At 39.1% G+C, this 16,621-nt stretch overlaps 1 protein-coding gene across 12 annotated transcripts in view; it reads right to left on the bottom strand.

The window, feature by feature from the left end:
• The window catches only part of TMEM39A (transmembrane protein 39A), a 37,426-nt gene that overhangs the window by 18,146 nt on the left and 2,659 nt on the right, over window positions 1-16,621 (bottom strand). For 6 of the 12 annotated variants that reach the window (XR_011648671.1, XR_011648670.1, XR_011648673.1 and 3 more), the window contains exons 3-5: window positions 13,428-16,577; window positions 12,053-12,239; window positions 5,118-5,340 (exon numbers count right to left, since the gene is read on the bottom strand). Coding sequence is in view for 8 of the 12 variants with exons in the window: in XM_071214777.1 (XP_071070878.1) it covers window positions 5,118-5,340; window positions 12,053-12,165 (336 nt within the window). In the remaining 4 variants the exon portion in view is untranslated. The remainder of the gene's footprint in view (window positions 1-5,117; window positions 5,341-12,052; window positions 12,240-13,427; window positions 16,578-16,621) is intronic. The other 6 variants (XR_011648672.1, XM_058295781.2, XM_071214774.1 and 3 more) reach the window with 3 other exon arrangements.

The raw sequence follows: 16,621 nt of genomic DNA, 5'->3' as shown, positions 1-16,621 counted from the left end.
CATGGGGAGAGGACAAGGACAATAGACAAGAAAACAAATAAAAGCATTTCAAAATTGTAACTGCTGGTAGGAAATAAAATAGTGTGATATATCATGATAATTAACTGGAAAGGGAGGTGCAGACCCACTTTAAATTGGATGGTTAGAGGGGATCTCTTTGAGAAGAGATTTGAGCTGAGAGCTGAAAGACAAAAACGTACTAGCCATGAGAAGATGGAGGGGAGGAGTCAGAGAGTCCCCGGCAGAGGAAAATGCAACCACAAAGGCCCTAAGGCAGGAAAATACAAGTCTGGTGTGTTTGAAAAGCAACAAATAGGCTAGGGTGTCTGGAGTAAAGTAATGAGCAGTAAAAGATGAATTTAGATGATTTTTTTTTTCAAATGGCCACGACAGCAGGATTTTAGGCAAAAGGATGCCATGATTCTATTTTTTTTTTTTTTTTTTGGAGGTAGTGGGGATTAAACCTGGGACCTCATATATCAGAAGCAGGCATTCAACCACTGAGCTACACCCACTCCCTCTATTTCATTCAGGCTGCTACGTGGAGACTATACCATCATATGGCAAGATCAGTTAAAAAGCTACTGCTTTATTTCAGTGGTGGATGATGACTGCAGTTAATAGTACAAATACAGTAATGTTCTTCCACTACAAGGTATTAAGAATTTGGAGATACAGGGAAAAACATAAATAATGTTACGTATAGACTACAGTTAACAGTAATATTGTAATACTTTTACAGCAATGGCAAAGATGGTACTTTATCAATGCTAAAGGTCAATAATGGGGATGTAAAAGAGGGAATGGGATGTTTTCCTTTTGGAGTAATTAAAATGTTCTGAAATGAACTGAGCTGATGACAGCACATCTCTGTGATAAAACTGAGAGCCATTGAGGGTATACTTTGGATGGATTGTACAAGGCAGGGGACCATATACAGTCAACCCCAGAGTGAATGATAGTTAACAGTACAAATATGAGAATGGTCTCTCATGAAATATAACAAATATACAATACTAATACATTGTATTAATAATAGTATGGTTTGTAGGAATAATACACCAAATGTAAGTTATGGACTAGAGACAGCAAGAGTATTAAGATGATGTTCTTTCATCAGTTGTACTAAATGTGTCAAAACAATGTAAGGTGTTGGTGTGGGGCAATATATGAGAATCCTATAGGGTATACATGGTTTCATAAACTCACAACTTCTCAGAAAAACACTACTGCTTTAATTCAGGTGAGAAACAATGATGGACTGACCTGGGTCAGTAGAAAAAATGATAGAGCAAGATGGCCAGATTTGGAATATATTTTAGAGCGAGACAGAGCACGGAACATTTCCTTTTCTTCTTTCTCACCCTCTCCCCCTTTTAAACTATTTTGGATTCTAACAGCATGAACCTCACTTAATTTTGAGACTCCTCCCTCCTACTCCTCCAAAAAAAAAAAGCAAGCAAGTTCACTAGATCCCTATGTAATGTTTGGGTCTTATTTATACATTGCCAGTCCATCTAAGACATTTCTTAAATCAAAAGATTTAAATGCCTAATGTATCTTATTAAGTTAATTCTATTATATTCTAAATCACTGAAAACAGGTAATCTGTTCATGATTAACCCTCCATAAACCAGGATACATTATTAATGAGAGCCCTCCACTCCTATTTTAAACAGTTTACTAGCTGTATGTTTCAGGTGGCTAAGACTCATTTAACTAATTGCTTGACAGAACAATATTTCACATGTTTAGAAGCCCACATTTTCTTTTTGATAATTACTAAGATTTTGAAATGGAAAAATAAAAGCCTAATCTATAAATCTGATAAATTTCTCAGTCAGACACTCAGATGAAAACCTAAAAGACCACCTATTTGAGTCATAAGTCCCATCTACAACATCCCAGTCAAGTAGCCACTTAGCCATTGCTTCAACACTTGCAGTTATGGGAAAGTAACAACATCTCTGGCAGCCCATTCAATTTTTGAAGAGCTAATTTGGGCCCCTTTCAAATTCACAGACTAACATCTTCTCTTATTTACTATTTCATGTTACTCTTAGCTCGACACAAATTTTAAGTTTCATTTTAGTATGGATCATGGGTAGGAAATAAGTGAGTCAGTCCACACTATAATCTCTTCTAAGTGTGCCCTCCTTTACTGCAGGGACTGCAAAGCTAGAAATTACATTTCTATACTTTTTTGCAACTAAGGTTCTCAATATGATTTAGGTTGCCAGCCATAGGCTTCACATAAAACTTGATGTACTTGAGTGCAGTGGGGAGAGAGACAGGATAAAAAGCATCCATCTTTGGTGGTATGGGTAAGAGCCAAGGGAACATAATTCTGGAGTCAGCAGCTGTAGTAACTTCCTGATCATAGCAGGAACACCAAGTCCCTTTGCTTTCAGGCAACATTTGTAGGAAATATTTTAAAGAACTTTGTCAGAAAGAGTTGACTAGGAGGAGAGTTCTTTGATTAACTTGAAAATATGGCAAATACGTTTCCAAGGGAATGTCAAACAGGAAATTTTATAAAGAATCATCCAAGAAGTACTAATGGAGTAAAACTAGGATAAATACAGCATAGTGGGTAGGCTTGGATCTGAGTGCTTACTTTGCCACTATGTGATCTTCAGCTGGTTTCCTAGTTTCTAGGTCTCACATTCCTCATTTATAAAATGGGAATCATATAATAGTACCTACCTATTCTTATAAAGAGTAAATGAAATAATACTTGCAGAAAACAAAGTAAATATTTTAATAAATGCTGGCCAGCATCAGTGTTAAGACAGTGAGGTTGTACTTAAAGAGTCACATAAGTAGAAGAAGCTTTAACAATGACCTAGTCCAAAGTCTTCATTTTATACCATCGCGGCCTAACAAAGATGGATGAAGTACAGTTTCAATACTCAATAACACCTAATCCAGGTAGGAAGACTGTTATGAAAAAAGAAAACCATACAATTTTGCTTTAAATAATTACAATTTTTAATTACAGAAACTGAAGTTCTCTTCATATATTTGGTTAGATGGTCACTACGGAAAGAAAATTCTTAACAGTTAATTACAGGAACAACCAAGTGATACAAAAATTTAAAAGAAATTTTTTATTCCCTTTCTATACTAAGATTTTGGTCCACCTTATCTTTCAATGTTCACCAGGCCAGGCAGGTTTCCCAATCTTTTGTAAGTCCCAGACACATATATACTAAACTATCCAGGACAACAGCTTTTTTTTCTTCTAGAGCATTTCTCTACCACCCTTCTAAATCCGCCACTGCCAACCATACATCTATCAATCAACTGACTAACCTCACCCATTATTTTACATACCCAACTATGGAGAACCTGGGAAGCGGATTTGGCCCAATGGATAGGGCGTCCGCCTACCACATGGGAGGTCCATGGTTCAAACCCAGGGCCTCCTGACCCGTGTGGAGCTAGCCCACGTGCAGTGCTGATGTGCACAAGGAATGCCGTGCCACACAGGGGTCTCTCCTGCATAGAACAGCCCCACGCACAAAGACTGAGCCCCAAAAGGAGAGCTGCCCAGTGTGAAGAAAGTGCAAGCCTGCCCATGAGTGGCACCGCACACACAGAGAGCTGACCCAGCAAGATGACGCAACAAAAACGAGACACATATTCCGCGTGCCGCTGACAAGAATACCAGTGGACACAAGAAGAACACACAGTGAATGGACACAGAGAACAGATAACTGGGGTTGGGGTGGGGAAGGGGAGGGAAATAAATTTTTAAAAAAATCTTAAAAACAAACAAACAAAAAACCTATAGAGAACTTTCTCACCATCAGGATTATCACTACCCACCTAAATAACTGGAAAAAAAAGAAGAAACTTAAAATGTATCTTTATATTCTACAGCAATGACAGTTTATGTTCCCAGCTGAATTTTAATTTTGCAGTAGAACCTCGATTTTATTCAGGCTAACAACGCACCCAGCCAAAGGAAGTGAAAATGGTATATGGGATTTTCCGGAAGGCTTCATATGTGGAGCTGACTCAGATGAGATGCATATTCTTTGCACCTTCTCCCATCCCCATCGCCCCTCCTCTTTCCTGCTCTCTGGAACTCTAACATGATGAGTGGTGCTCAGCAGCCACTTTGGTCAAAGAGATAGTCATGAAAATGGAAATCCCACAGTGGGATGATAAATGAAAAACAGAAGAAGACCGAGTCTCTAAACTAGAAAACTACCTAGAACACAGGCCTGCCTACCTCCACACTTCTTTCACAGCAGAAATAGACTTTTCTAATTAAGTCTGAAACACTATTATTTAGATTCAACGCTAAATAACAGAAAGCCTAACCTTGACTGACATTAGCTAAAACAACCTCTCAATATAGAAAACGGCATGATACACCTGCTGGAACAGAGAATTCACTCTGGGGCAGAGACTGCCAACTCTTCATCAAAGTCTGTATTTTCCTCCTTTCCTAGACAGTAAACTCAATGTTTCCTAGCCTCCCCTGCAGTTGGGAGTAGGCATGTATGGAAGTAATGTGAGCCTAGCCCATAAGAAACTCTCCCTTATACTCGTCCTTGCTCTTTCTCCTTTTTGGCTGACAGGGATGGAACACAACCACCTTGGAGGCCAAATATAGGCAGACAGCAAAACCTCCGTCAGCCTGGATCCCTGAACGACCAAACTGAAGAATGCTATTCCTGACAACCAGGACAACTACCTCAGACTGGCATGTGTTTGAGGCATTATACAATTTTGGGTTTATATATTACAGAAGCTATCATTATCCTAATATAGCCATTAAAAGGACAGAGTTGCTGGAATTAAATTACCTTGACACCCACCCTATGCTTCCAACTAATTTAATATGGTGTTGAAAAAGCTAAATATCAAAATTCTTCCACGATATTATTAAAATAAATTATTTAAAAGCTTTCTGCATTTTCATTTATATTTTTACTTCCAAAGCCAGGATTTATACTTTAACAATCTTATCACGGATTATGTATGTGAAAGTAATCTATGAATTAGTAGAAAGACATTTTACCCAGAATAGTTTCTACCCGTAACTTTCCAACTAGTGTCCTGACAAAGTAACAGGAAGAACTTAAAGTCCTATTAAGACTTACCAGTGAAGTACAGGAAGCAGGATGATTGTAAGGATACCACCACACCGTTTTATAGATGTTGATGTACTGAATGAACAGAGCAACCAACAAGTAGATGAAAAAGAGAAATTCAAAGAGCAGGCTCCCAACGACAGGTAAGTCAGGAATTTGGCAATGACGAACAGGACCTGGGGTGATTAAGGCTGTGATAGGTGGGACCGGAAGGCCAACAGAAATACCATTCCTGAAAGAGAAAATTATGGTTATCTCAAACGGTGATACTCTTTAGTGTCACAGAACATAAAGGGCCACTGCTTCCTTCTCTGCTTACCTCTTAACTGTTGGCCTTCCCTAAGACTCTAACCTGGAATTTTCATCTCTTCTTCCTCCACATATTCTCTCTCAGCAACCTAATACAAGCCCATGCTTTCCATTATCTCCTTCATGCTGAAGACTAAAATTTCTCTGCATAGAGCTCACTGCTGTTTTACACCCATGTCATTCAACTGCCTACTGGACATCTCTGTACTTCTCCTAAACTCCTGATCCTACTTTATGGCCCACCCAGTTAGCTGCCCAAATGAAAAACCTGGAACTCATTCTAGAAATTACCTTCTGCTTCTCCATAGTCAATCAACCTCTAAATCTTATAGATTCCACTTTTTCAAACTTTCTCCAAATTGTACTCTCCCCATTAAACCCATTGTGTTAGCACAAACATCCATCATTTTTCACCTTAACTATTGCAGTAATACCTCTAAATCCAACTCCACTGTCATCAAATCCTCTAACCTGCGCTGATCTTTCTAAAATACAAACCTGATAGTGTTACTCTCCTGCCTAAAACCTGTTAATGGCTTTCTACCACCAACAGTATAATATCCAAAAAAACTTTTAGTATGCCCTGTGGAGCCCTCTTAACAGAACAGCTTCAGCCCTTACCATGACTCCACATGATACCCATATTATTTGCTGTCTGTGAACAAACAAGCATTGTCTCTGTGCATGCTATTCTCTTTACCTGCAATAACCTCTCTAACCACTTTCTTTAAACCCTCACATACAAACTTACTGACAAAATCCTTCAGGATCTCTTACTCATCCTTTCAGACCTTAAATATGCTCAAGGATATCTTCTGTGAAGCCTTCTCTGACTCAATCTAAATTGATTTATCTCTCCTCTGTCCCACTATTATACCTAAACTATGCCTTTATTTTTGTACTTTCCATACTGCTATATAATTTTTTTGTACACTTCTATGTCTTATGACCAGGTCACAATCTTAAGTACAGAGAGTATAGTTTTCCTAGTTTACTGCCAATACATACTTTTAGATTGAGGAGGGAGCAAACCAAAACAGGTCATGAAAAAGAGAGAGCTTTCTTAAAACACAAAGATATAGAGATTTTAGTCCCTATCTTACTGTTCTTTATTCTAAGCTCTTTTACAACCTGTTCACTCATAAATTAACACACTACAGCCCTCTGATCTCTTCTGTTTGGTGGGCCACAGCATTGCACAACTCCAGGAGATATCGTTCACATAGAATACAACATGAAAAGTGCCCTCTGGAGTTGTGCAAGTTGGTGAATTTGAATAGAGAGGATTAATGCCATAGTCAGTCTTTTCTCCCACTCCAATTATATATAAAATGTGGAAATAAAAAGTTTTGATGAGAAGTTACAGGGTTAGATGCCCCTACTCTAGAACAAGTTATATTTCCTTCTTCCCTTTCAATTAAAAAGTCATGAAGGGGATAGGAAGCTGATGTGGCTCAAGCTACTGAACTCCCGCCTACTGAACTCCCGCCTACAACATGGGAGGTCCCAGGTTCAGTTCCCAGTCTAAAGAAGACAAGTAAGACAGCGAACTGACACAACAAAAGACAGGAGGTAGAAAACATAATGAGAAACACGACAAAGCAGGGAGTGGAGGTGGCTTAAGTGATTAGGCGCCTCTCCCTCCCACATGGGAGGTCCTAGTGCCGCCAATAAAAAGAGACCAGTACACAACAGACAGACACAGCAAATGCAAACAACGAGGGGGTAGGGAGAAATAAATAAATAAATAACCTGGAAAATTAAAAAAAGGTCACAAAGGGGGAAAGCATGATAATCTATTTGTTAAGATTTACAGGCTAAAAGGTTAGAAATTCAACCCAAAAAATTAAAAACTAAAAAATAAAAGGAAGTTATTCAAAACAAAGCACAAGACACCTACATTTGTGATACTCTATACAGCTCTGGGCATTAAATTTCAAACGAGAAGATAGAGACAAAGGTCAGTGATCTAGGGAATCAGAGGGGAAAGAGGAATGTATTCTTATATAGAGAATCCATAGACTGTCTTTTTCACCTAATCTATAAAATTGAAAGCATGAAAAGAGATAAGATCAAAGTTCATAAAACAAAGAAAAAAATAACTTAAAAGACTTGGTCAATTGTGACAGTTCAAGACTAATTTTGTGAATCCCAAAAAGAGAAAGTTTATGTTTGTAAACTAATCTATTCTTCTGGAAGTGATACCCTAACTAAATACCCTTTATAAAAGTTAACCAATTTCTGGTACTTTGCATCAGCACCCCTTTGGCACACTAATACATCAATACATCTCAGAAAATTAATATGAGAAGTCAATTTAGGAAAAAAAAATATCTTTCCTCTAAAAATATATTAAAATAGGTTTAAGTAAAACAAAGTGATATATATGTTCGAAATGCAATGTAGGGCAGTTCTAGCCCCAGGTTTTCCACTAATTAGTTGTGGTTTTTGAGAAAGGAACTTTATATCCCTGAACAGTTTGCCCATCTGTAATATAAGGGATTGGGACATTTCTCTTTGACCTTACCCAGGTTTCACAATTTGGCTTGGAGTACTCAAAGTACTCAATATACAATCATGCTCACAACTTATATTTCAACAAAAAGATACAAATCAAAAGCAGGAAAAGGAAAAAGTACAAGGTACAAAGTCTGAAGGAGAACAGGTGCAGGTTTCCAGGACTCAGCCTTCAGTGGAGTCATACAGGATGCACTTAATTTTTCCGGTAATGAGTTGCGACAACACGTGTGAAGTGCTGTCTCCCAGAGAAGCTCAAAATAAAGGCCTCATTGGGGGCAGATCACATAGGTGCCCTGTCTAGCATGTGCCAAAAATCCTGACTCTCAAAGGAAAGCAGGTGTTCAATAAAAAAAAAAAACCTACATTGTTTGCACAAACAGTGTAGTCCAAACAAGCCATTCTTAACTATTTAGAGAGAGTTTTATATCAGGGTAGGGAACTGTTTACCAGTCAAGTTCCCAGATGCCAGCCTCACAAGTAGGCTCTTCTAGGGACAGCAATCTCAGGCCTAAATTCAGCCAACAAGCAGCAGAATTTAGGTAGGCAAACAGAGTAGGAAAGATTTGAAAGGATAAGGACTCAGAAGGGATATAGAAAGCAGCGGTTATTAGAATATGTTCAGGTGACATGTCTATAAAGTATATGTAAGGAAAAAACAAAGAAAAAATTACTTTTAATCCTTCTCAAATAAAATTCTCCCTTCAACTAGAAGCTCACTAGGAAACTCAGAAATACATAGTATATATACACCTTCTTTAGAAGACCAATTACCTAATCATATTGTCCCAAGAACAAATACTAAACGAGGATCAAAGAATTACAGATTTCAATCTTGATTTTTTCCCTCGAACTACCTTTCTGACATTCTCCAGTAATTGCCACAAACTTACCAATCAGGCCATAAATACCTACCAAACGGGCAAATGCTGCCTTCTCCAGCTGACCGATGTCTTGTAGAATCACACATATTATCTAAAACCATATCGTCCTTTAAAAATTATCTATTTCTCTTCAATACTCTACAGACACTCTTAAAAGTAAGCTTTCCTCATTTGTTCACTGTCTTTATGTGTACACATCTTTTTTAAAACCATATTCTAGTTTATCTATCAATGCCTTTATCCTCATTTTTTTATATCCCTTCCCCAGGTCCTATGCAACTTAAACAATCTATTTCACTTGCTTCTTCCCCAGTAAGAAACAATTAGGGAAGCAGACGTGGCTCAACTGATAGAGAATCCATTTACCATATGGAGGGCCCAGGGGTTGATCCCCAGGGCCTCCTGACCTATGTGGTAAGATGGCCCATGTCCAGTGCTGCCGTGTGCAAGGAGTGCCGTGCCACACAGGGGTGCCCCTGCATAAGGGTGCCCCACACAAAAGGAGTGCACCTCACAAGGAGAGCTGCCCCACGTGAAAAAAGCGCAGCCTGCCCAGGAGCGGCACTGCACACATGGAGAGCTGACGCAGCAAGATGACGCAACAAAAAGAGATGCAGTTTCCCAGTGCCGCTAGATAATGCAAGTGGATGCAGAACAACACACAGCAAATGGACACAGAGAGCAGACAACGGGGGGGAAGGGAAAGAAATAAATAAAATACATCTTAAAAAAAAACAATTATATAACCTTCTTCCAAAATAACCTCTCTATATAAGAATGTTATGAAATAATCATTCATACAAATACACAAACTTTCTTTTTCAAAAATAATCTTCCTAGCTAAGAATATCATGAAAAAAATCAGTCAATAATGGCCTTAGAGAATTTTTTTTTTTTTTTAGTATTGGGGCCAGGGATTGAGCCCCAGGCCTTGTACATGAGAAGCCAGCCCTCAACCACTTTGTCTCTCCTGAATTGGTGTTTCTGCTTGTTTGCTTGCTGTTTGTTTTTTGTTTTTAGGAGGCGCCAAGGACCAAACCCAGAACCTCCCATGTACTGAGCCACATCTGCTCCCCTTTAGTGAATTCTTAAACTGTGAACAATGATCTTTTGCTTCATTCTGATCTACCGAAAATGTGTTTCGTTCCCCACTTAACTGCTAAAGAAATATATGTTAAAGGAGGAAAAAGAGTAGAGAATGGGAGATCAAGGCAACTATGGTTGGAACCTTGAAAACAGGATTGAAGAGTTATAACGAAGGCAGAGAAAAGAATGCAGCACCACCAGCTAAACCCAGTTAAGAGCATTTTCCAAATGTTCCTAGTTCTTCCCAATATTCTATTTGCAGACTTTAAGTATAACCATCTAGGAATATGGTTTTCAAGCTCTTTTTTACGAGCAGAACACTTAATTTTTCCTCTCCCAAAGAGATATTTTACAAGATATATTTAAAACACATAGGAAGGGGAGAGGGTGTAGCTCAGTGGCTGAGTGCTTGCTTTGCATGTACGAGGTCTCGGGTTCAATCCCAGGTACCTAACAAAACAAAACACAACACACACATACACACATGCACACACAGGAAAACAGGAAAGGAGTCGGTCTGATTAAGAGAGGATTGGGAAACCGGAAACCTGGGCTACCAGGCCTGTCTGATCCCTTCCCTCTTCTAAGCTTTCCTACAGGAGTCCCTGAGACAGCAAAGTGGATTCCATGGGACAGTGTGAGAAAGTAATTATCTAGAGGAACCCTAAAAGTTTAAGTAGGAGAGCACAAACAAAGAAATGTTGGATTTAACATGGAAGCAGAGAGAATTTTCTAGCTAGACACAGTTAGGATTTTCTATTACAATAAAACAGTACTGAATCACTAAGATGATAGTATATATTAGTAAAATCAAGGCAAGTACTTCAAATAGCAAACATTCTTTACCTCAATACCTATGTTTTAGATAGCACCTTTCTTAAAAAGCATTTTCATACATTCTCATTCTTTTAATTTTAATTTTTAAAATATAAAACAATGCATGTGAGTTGTAGAAATATTGGAATAACTTCTAACAATAGAAGTTATTGCAATTTTCTACATTTATTTTCAACATCCTGCTATGAAGCAGACAGTATCACCATTTTTAAAACGAGAAAAGCCAAAGAAAAGCAAAATAGAGTAAAAAATAGTACTTTAAAGAAACTACAATCAGTATACATACATAAATACAAAATTTGGATTTAAAAATTAGTATAATGACAATTAGAAACCAGAAAATTTCCTTTAAACTGGGATTTCAGGGAGAGCCCCACTGAAATGATAAAATCAGAACTGATTATGAAGATTTGGTAGGACCCGAGTCAGAAAGTCAGAAAGAAAGGAAGAAAGGAAGAAAGGGAAAAAAGGGAAGTAAGAAAGGAGGACAGGCCAGGAAATGAGAAATGCACAATAATCAGAAGGGCCTGAAAAGCAAAAGGTAACAATTTGGAAAGAACACATGATAAGACAAGAGTGGTACTGATTGCTACCTTTGACATTTAAAATCAAGGAAAGAGAAGAAACAGAATTTAGCTGGCAAAATTATCTTGACCAAACATTTGATCAGGAAAAAACATCTCTTTTCATTGCTACATGATTAAGCCTCCTAATGAGATGAGTAATCCTAGACAAGAATATTAGAAAGAATTCATCCCAACTTTTGAAAATTAGAAACAACAGAGAGAAATTTCCATTAAAGGTCAAATTCTTTATTCTTATTCAACATGACACAAATCTTAAGATATTTAGGTTAGTGCCAATAGTTTATTAATTTTAAACATTTTGTTTAAACAAAATCATTTTTAAAACCTTTTATGGAATCTGATTTATACTTTTAGAACCTCATGTTAGCTATCAATTTCAATTTGCCAAGCCTCCCCACCCTTCAAAAAACCTCATGCCAATAAGTTGTCAAATCATTATATTTGCCTTGTATTTTAATTCATTTCTCCTATCTTCTAATACTAAAAAAGATAATAAATAGAATTTATATCATCAGCCTTCTCATAAGCCAGAAATAGAATGCTTTTGCTTTGTGTGCGGCATATCAGATCTTTCTACCTCCAGTGGATTTTGAAATACTGAGCTTTCAGTCTTCAAGAGCAGGATTTCTACGTTGTTGCCAAAAATATATCCTGATAAGTAAATAACTGAACAGCATGACTCTGTCAGTCTTCTGATCACAGGACATTATTATTTCTTCTTTACCTTTTTCTCAGGCTTGTTCCATTGCCACAGCCCCCACCAACCAAAGTCTGCAAAGAAGGTAAAGCTGAACGGCTTAGTTGCTGCCGACTAGGGCCCCTCCTTCCACGGGGCATGTCCGGGAACCAGTCTGCTTCCAGTGCCACCTGTAGTTGCAACCCAGGTTAATGGCTGTTAACCTGTTTCAACTCTGAACAACAACAAAAAACATTTAAGTATCAGTTTATCATTTTAAAAATAGGCAAGTTAACAAAACAAGCAGAAAAACTGAATGAGTAGGCCTTGTAAAACTAGATTTTCAAACAGACGTTCCCAGTGTTTACTACCTGCTTTATTCTAATGATAAGTACTATTCAGACTCTAATGGGTGATAAGCTTAGGTTCTCATCTAAGCTATGTTCAGCATTAGACCAGTCAAAACGAGCGTCTTTTATAAGCTGACTAGTCTCACAAGAAATGTATTACAATCAAGTGGGAATTTACAAAAACATTACAGCATATGTTTTTCCAATTCAAACATAATATTTCATATTAAGGCTTGAAGTACTGAAGAATCAGCACTGGCCAAAAAGTTAGGTTTCATTATCAGAGGATTTGGGTTCTGAGACCAGATGTGTCAATAGTATTATTTCACCTTAACTCAGTTCTCTAAACTCTGAGTTTGTTTCCTCATCAGAAGAAGAAGAAGAAATGTCCCTTTCCTACTGAGGTTGTTGAGGCTTGACAAAGGCAAATGAAAGTGCATTATCAGGTTTTTTAACTCTTCACAAGTAAAACTGTACAAGTGCTATCTCCATATGTTAGGGTGAAAATATTGAAAGGAACTCAAATGAATGCCAGCCGCAGAAAACCCAATGTAAAACCACTTAGAAATTACTGACACTACAAGATTAAAAGGCAAATAACAGATAAAGACCCTCATTGTAAAGCCTCTGTTTTCCTTAATCTATGGCAAAACCACGGTTACCCTAATATGGATACCGAATCTGTTTCCTAAACAATACAACCAAAACCCAAAGAATTATGATACCCTGGAAAAACCCTGATTATGAAAACGTTATTGCAGACTGCTCCGATGTCCCCTATTCCTAACAGCTTTCAACTGTAGACTAAAAAAAGCCAGGTGAGAAAAGATATTAAAAACGCTGGAGGTAAGCAATGCTGGTCCTTGCTCAATTAACGAGCATAAAGAAAGAGATATGAGGGTCATAAGGCCGGGATGGAAGACAGGAGGCATGGGAAAGGAGATAGGTGGATGGCGAGAGATCACAAACTTCGGCAGACTGGCCCCTAGCCAGGGGCCACAAAGCGGACCCCGCCGCACACCCCGCAAGGCCGAAGCGGGCCCGGGACAGCCGGACAGCTCGGTAATACTCACGCATGGAGGATGCCTGGTCGGTAGGGCGGGATCCCTGAGAGAAGGCGGCGGCTTTACAGGCTGCACTCCAGGTAAGAGAACTCCCTCCCCGCGTTGAGCCGCTCCAAACCAGCTGCTTCTCCGCAGGCTGTCCACGCCAGAGAGTCGAGAATGGGTGTCCAGGCTTCGGGCTGCCAAACGCAGACCTACACCCCGAGCCAGTGCTAGAGCCAGAGCCAGACCCAGAGCCAGGGCCAGAGCGAACGACAGAGCCAGAACCCGGCCCCGTCAGCACTCAACCTCAGCCTCCATTACTGCGGAGCTGAGCAGACGTGGCAGCGCACGGAGATGACGTCGGCTGGGCGACAGCAGGCTGCCGCCAATGCAAGCCTGCGTCCAGAACTACACAGGCAGCCCAGAGAGTCAGCACCCAGTCCCCTCCCACGCGCACCTGCGCAGTGGGACTGCCTCCTCCAGGGGACTCGCGGTCCCGCCCTCCACACCCCCGCTAGCTAACGTAAGTCGTCCCCCGCCCTCAGTCAGGGACCACCCCTACGATGTGTAGGCACCATGCTATAGGAGTCGTCCTTTTTATCGCCTGAACGCCATATAGCAACCATATACAAGTTATCGTCCCCATGTTACAGATGAGGGGCGGTTGGGAGACTTAAGATCACGTCACTGCCAAGTAAAGGAGCCAAGTCTCGAAGTCACGCTTCAGCATCCAACTACGCACTTACTTGGATGTTAAGTAAAGAACTTGATGAAAAAGTGAATTCCACAAAGCTCCTATCTAATGCAAGAGACAAGGAGGGAAAACATACAGTAATTACAATTCTTTACAATAAATGCAACTTTATCAATAGCAAGAAGAGCTCCACAGGAAGTTTGGAGTAAAAGGCAAGACTCCATGAATGAATAGGTTTTCATTCATGAATATATAAAATCCAATAGATGTGTACATATTCTCATTGTACTTACCTCTCAGGGTAAGGAATTTTGTAAATTTATTTTTGTACATTTGTATATTTATTTTTCAATTTTTCTCTCTTAACTGCTTCCTAGCTTGCCACACTGAAACTCCTCTGCCACTTTTTGGTTAATTCACTGGCATCTTTCCTTCATTCAGCAATTTATTTAGTGCCTACTGTGTGCCAGTGAACATGACAGATACATCCCTGCCATCTGGAGCTTAGATTCAAATGAGGAAAATATTTAATATATAAAATAGTATATAAAATATATTATGTAAAATTATGTAAGCATTGTGAAGGAGACAAATAAGCAAAGGGACTAAAGTAGAAAATAAGGATTATGCTGTTTTGAGAGGGAAATCTGCCTGAGGCAGTGACATTTTCAGCAGAAAACTAAAGGTTGGAAAGTGACTAGTGATGTAAAGATGGGAGAGAAAAGTAGTCCAGATAAAAAATAAAACTTGTGCAGAGATCATAAGGGTTGGAGCTTGGCATGTTTGAAGAACTTAGAGCAAAACAATATAGCTGAACCATGGTGGGCAAAGGAGAACTTGGCATGAAATGGCTTAGAAGATACAGAAGTTTGAATATAGCACATAGAACATGGTTACTATGTTGCCAGGCACTGTTCTATGTGCTTTACAGATACAAAGTTATTTAATCTTTATAATAACCTCATTTTTCAGATGGGGAAACTGAGACACAGAGAGGTTAGATACTTGTCCAAAGTCAGTCCGTTGGTAAATGATGGTACTAAGATCTGAACCCATGGAAGCTAGGACATTTAAAGGGGCACGTAAAATGGTAGCAGTGGGGATGGAGAGATGAGGACAAATTCATGATTTCTTCTGCCGATGAGAGAGGCAGGAAAGAGAACAACCAGTTTAAGGATTGGGAGAATCGTGGTGCCCAATCCCTTTTTTTAGAACCCAAGGGCCATGGATTATACCCATGACCTCAAATGTGGGAAGCCAGTGCTCAACCACTGAGCCACATCAGCTTCCCTGAGTTTATTTTCATTTGTTTTGCTTGCTGATTGTTGTTGTTTTTTCAGGAGGCACCAGGAACCAAATTGGGACTTCCCATGTGGGAGGCAGGCACTAACAGCTTGAGCCACATCTGCTCCCTTGTGGTGCCATTTTATTGAGGTGGGGAAGACTGGGGTGGGGAATTGGATTGGGAGATTTACTCATTTCACATGTCTTAACATTATTTGTAACAGGAAAAATTTTACTTTGTTCTAAGTAATTTTGCTTTTATTTAATAAAACCACTTTATCACCAATCCCAGGAAGATTATATTATTTATTCTTTTTAAATAACTTTTAGGGAAGTGGATGTAGCTGAAGTGATTGGGCTACTATTTACCATACGGGAGGTCCAGGATTCAATTCCCAGGGCCTCCTGGTAAAGGCAAGGTAGCCCAACTGAAGAGCTGGCCTACATGAAGTGCTGGCATGCTTGGAGAGCTGGCTTGAGTGGAGTGCTGGCCCAAGTGGAGAGCTGACCCACACGGAGTGCTGGCCCATGCAGGAGAGCTGGCCCACGTGGCAATCTGGCCCAAGTGGAGAGCTGGTGTGGCAAAATGACACAACAAAAAAACACACAGAGGACAGACAATAAGAGACAAAGAAGACCAGGTTGTTGAGCAGACACAGAAGAACATATAGCAAATAGACACAGAGAACAGACAATGGGATGGGGGTGGGTGGAGGGTGGAGGTAGGAGAAATAAATAAATCTTTAAAAATATATAATACTTTTAAATTTTGAATTAATTCCAAACTTACAGGAAGGTTGTAAGGTTGTGAAAATAATACAAAACTGAAACAGAGAACTCAAACAATCCCCTCCCAGATCCACCAATTTTAACATTTGCCACATTTGCCGTATCATTCTATCCATCTATGAATCTATCTACATATTTTCTAAATATTTGAGAGTAGATTGTATACGTCACGCACCTTGAACATATAATAATTCCATGTAAATTTCCTAAGAACAAGGATAACGGCTTACATAACCACCTTAAGTATAATTAAGTTCAAAAAATTTAACGATATAAAGCTTAATACAGTATTTTCAAATTTGCCATATATCCCAATAATGTCCTTTTGAGTCTTTTCTCTTCCATTATTAGATCCAGTCCAGGTACATGCACTGCATGCAATTGTCAGTCTCTTCAATTGCTTTTTTTTCCTTTAAATTAAGGAAACATATATAACATAAATTTTCCCATCTCA

Source organism: Dasypus novemcinctus, chromosome 4 (assembly GCF_030445035.2).
Source record: "Dasypus novemcinctus isolate mDasNov1 chromosome 4, mDasNov1.1.hap2, whole genome shotgun sequence".
NCBI lineage: Eukaryota > Metazoa > Chordata > Mammalia > Cingulata > Dasypodidae > Dasypus > Dasypus novemcinctus.
Note: the sequence above shows the minus strand (reverse complement) of the source record. Positions and strands in the feature narration are given on the sequence as shown.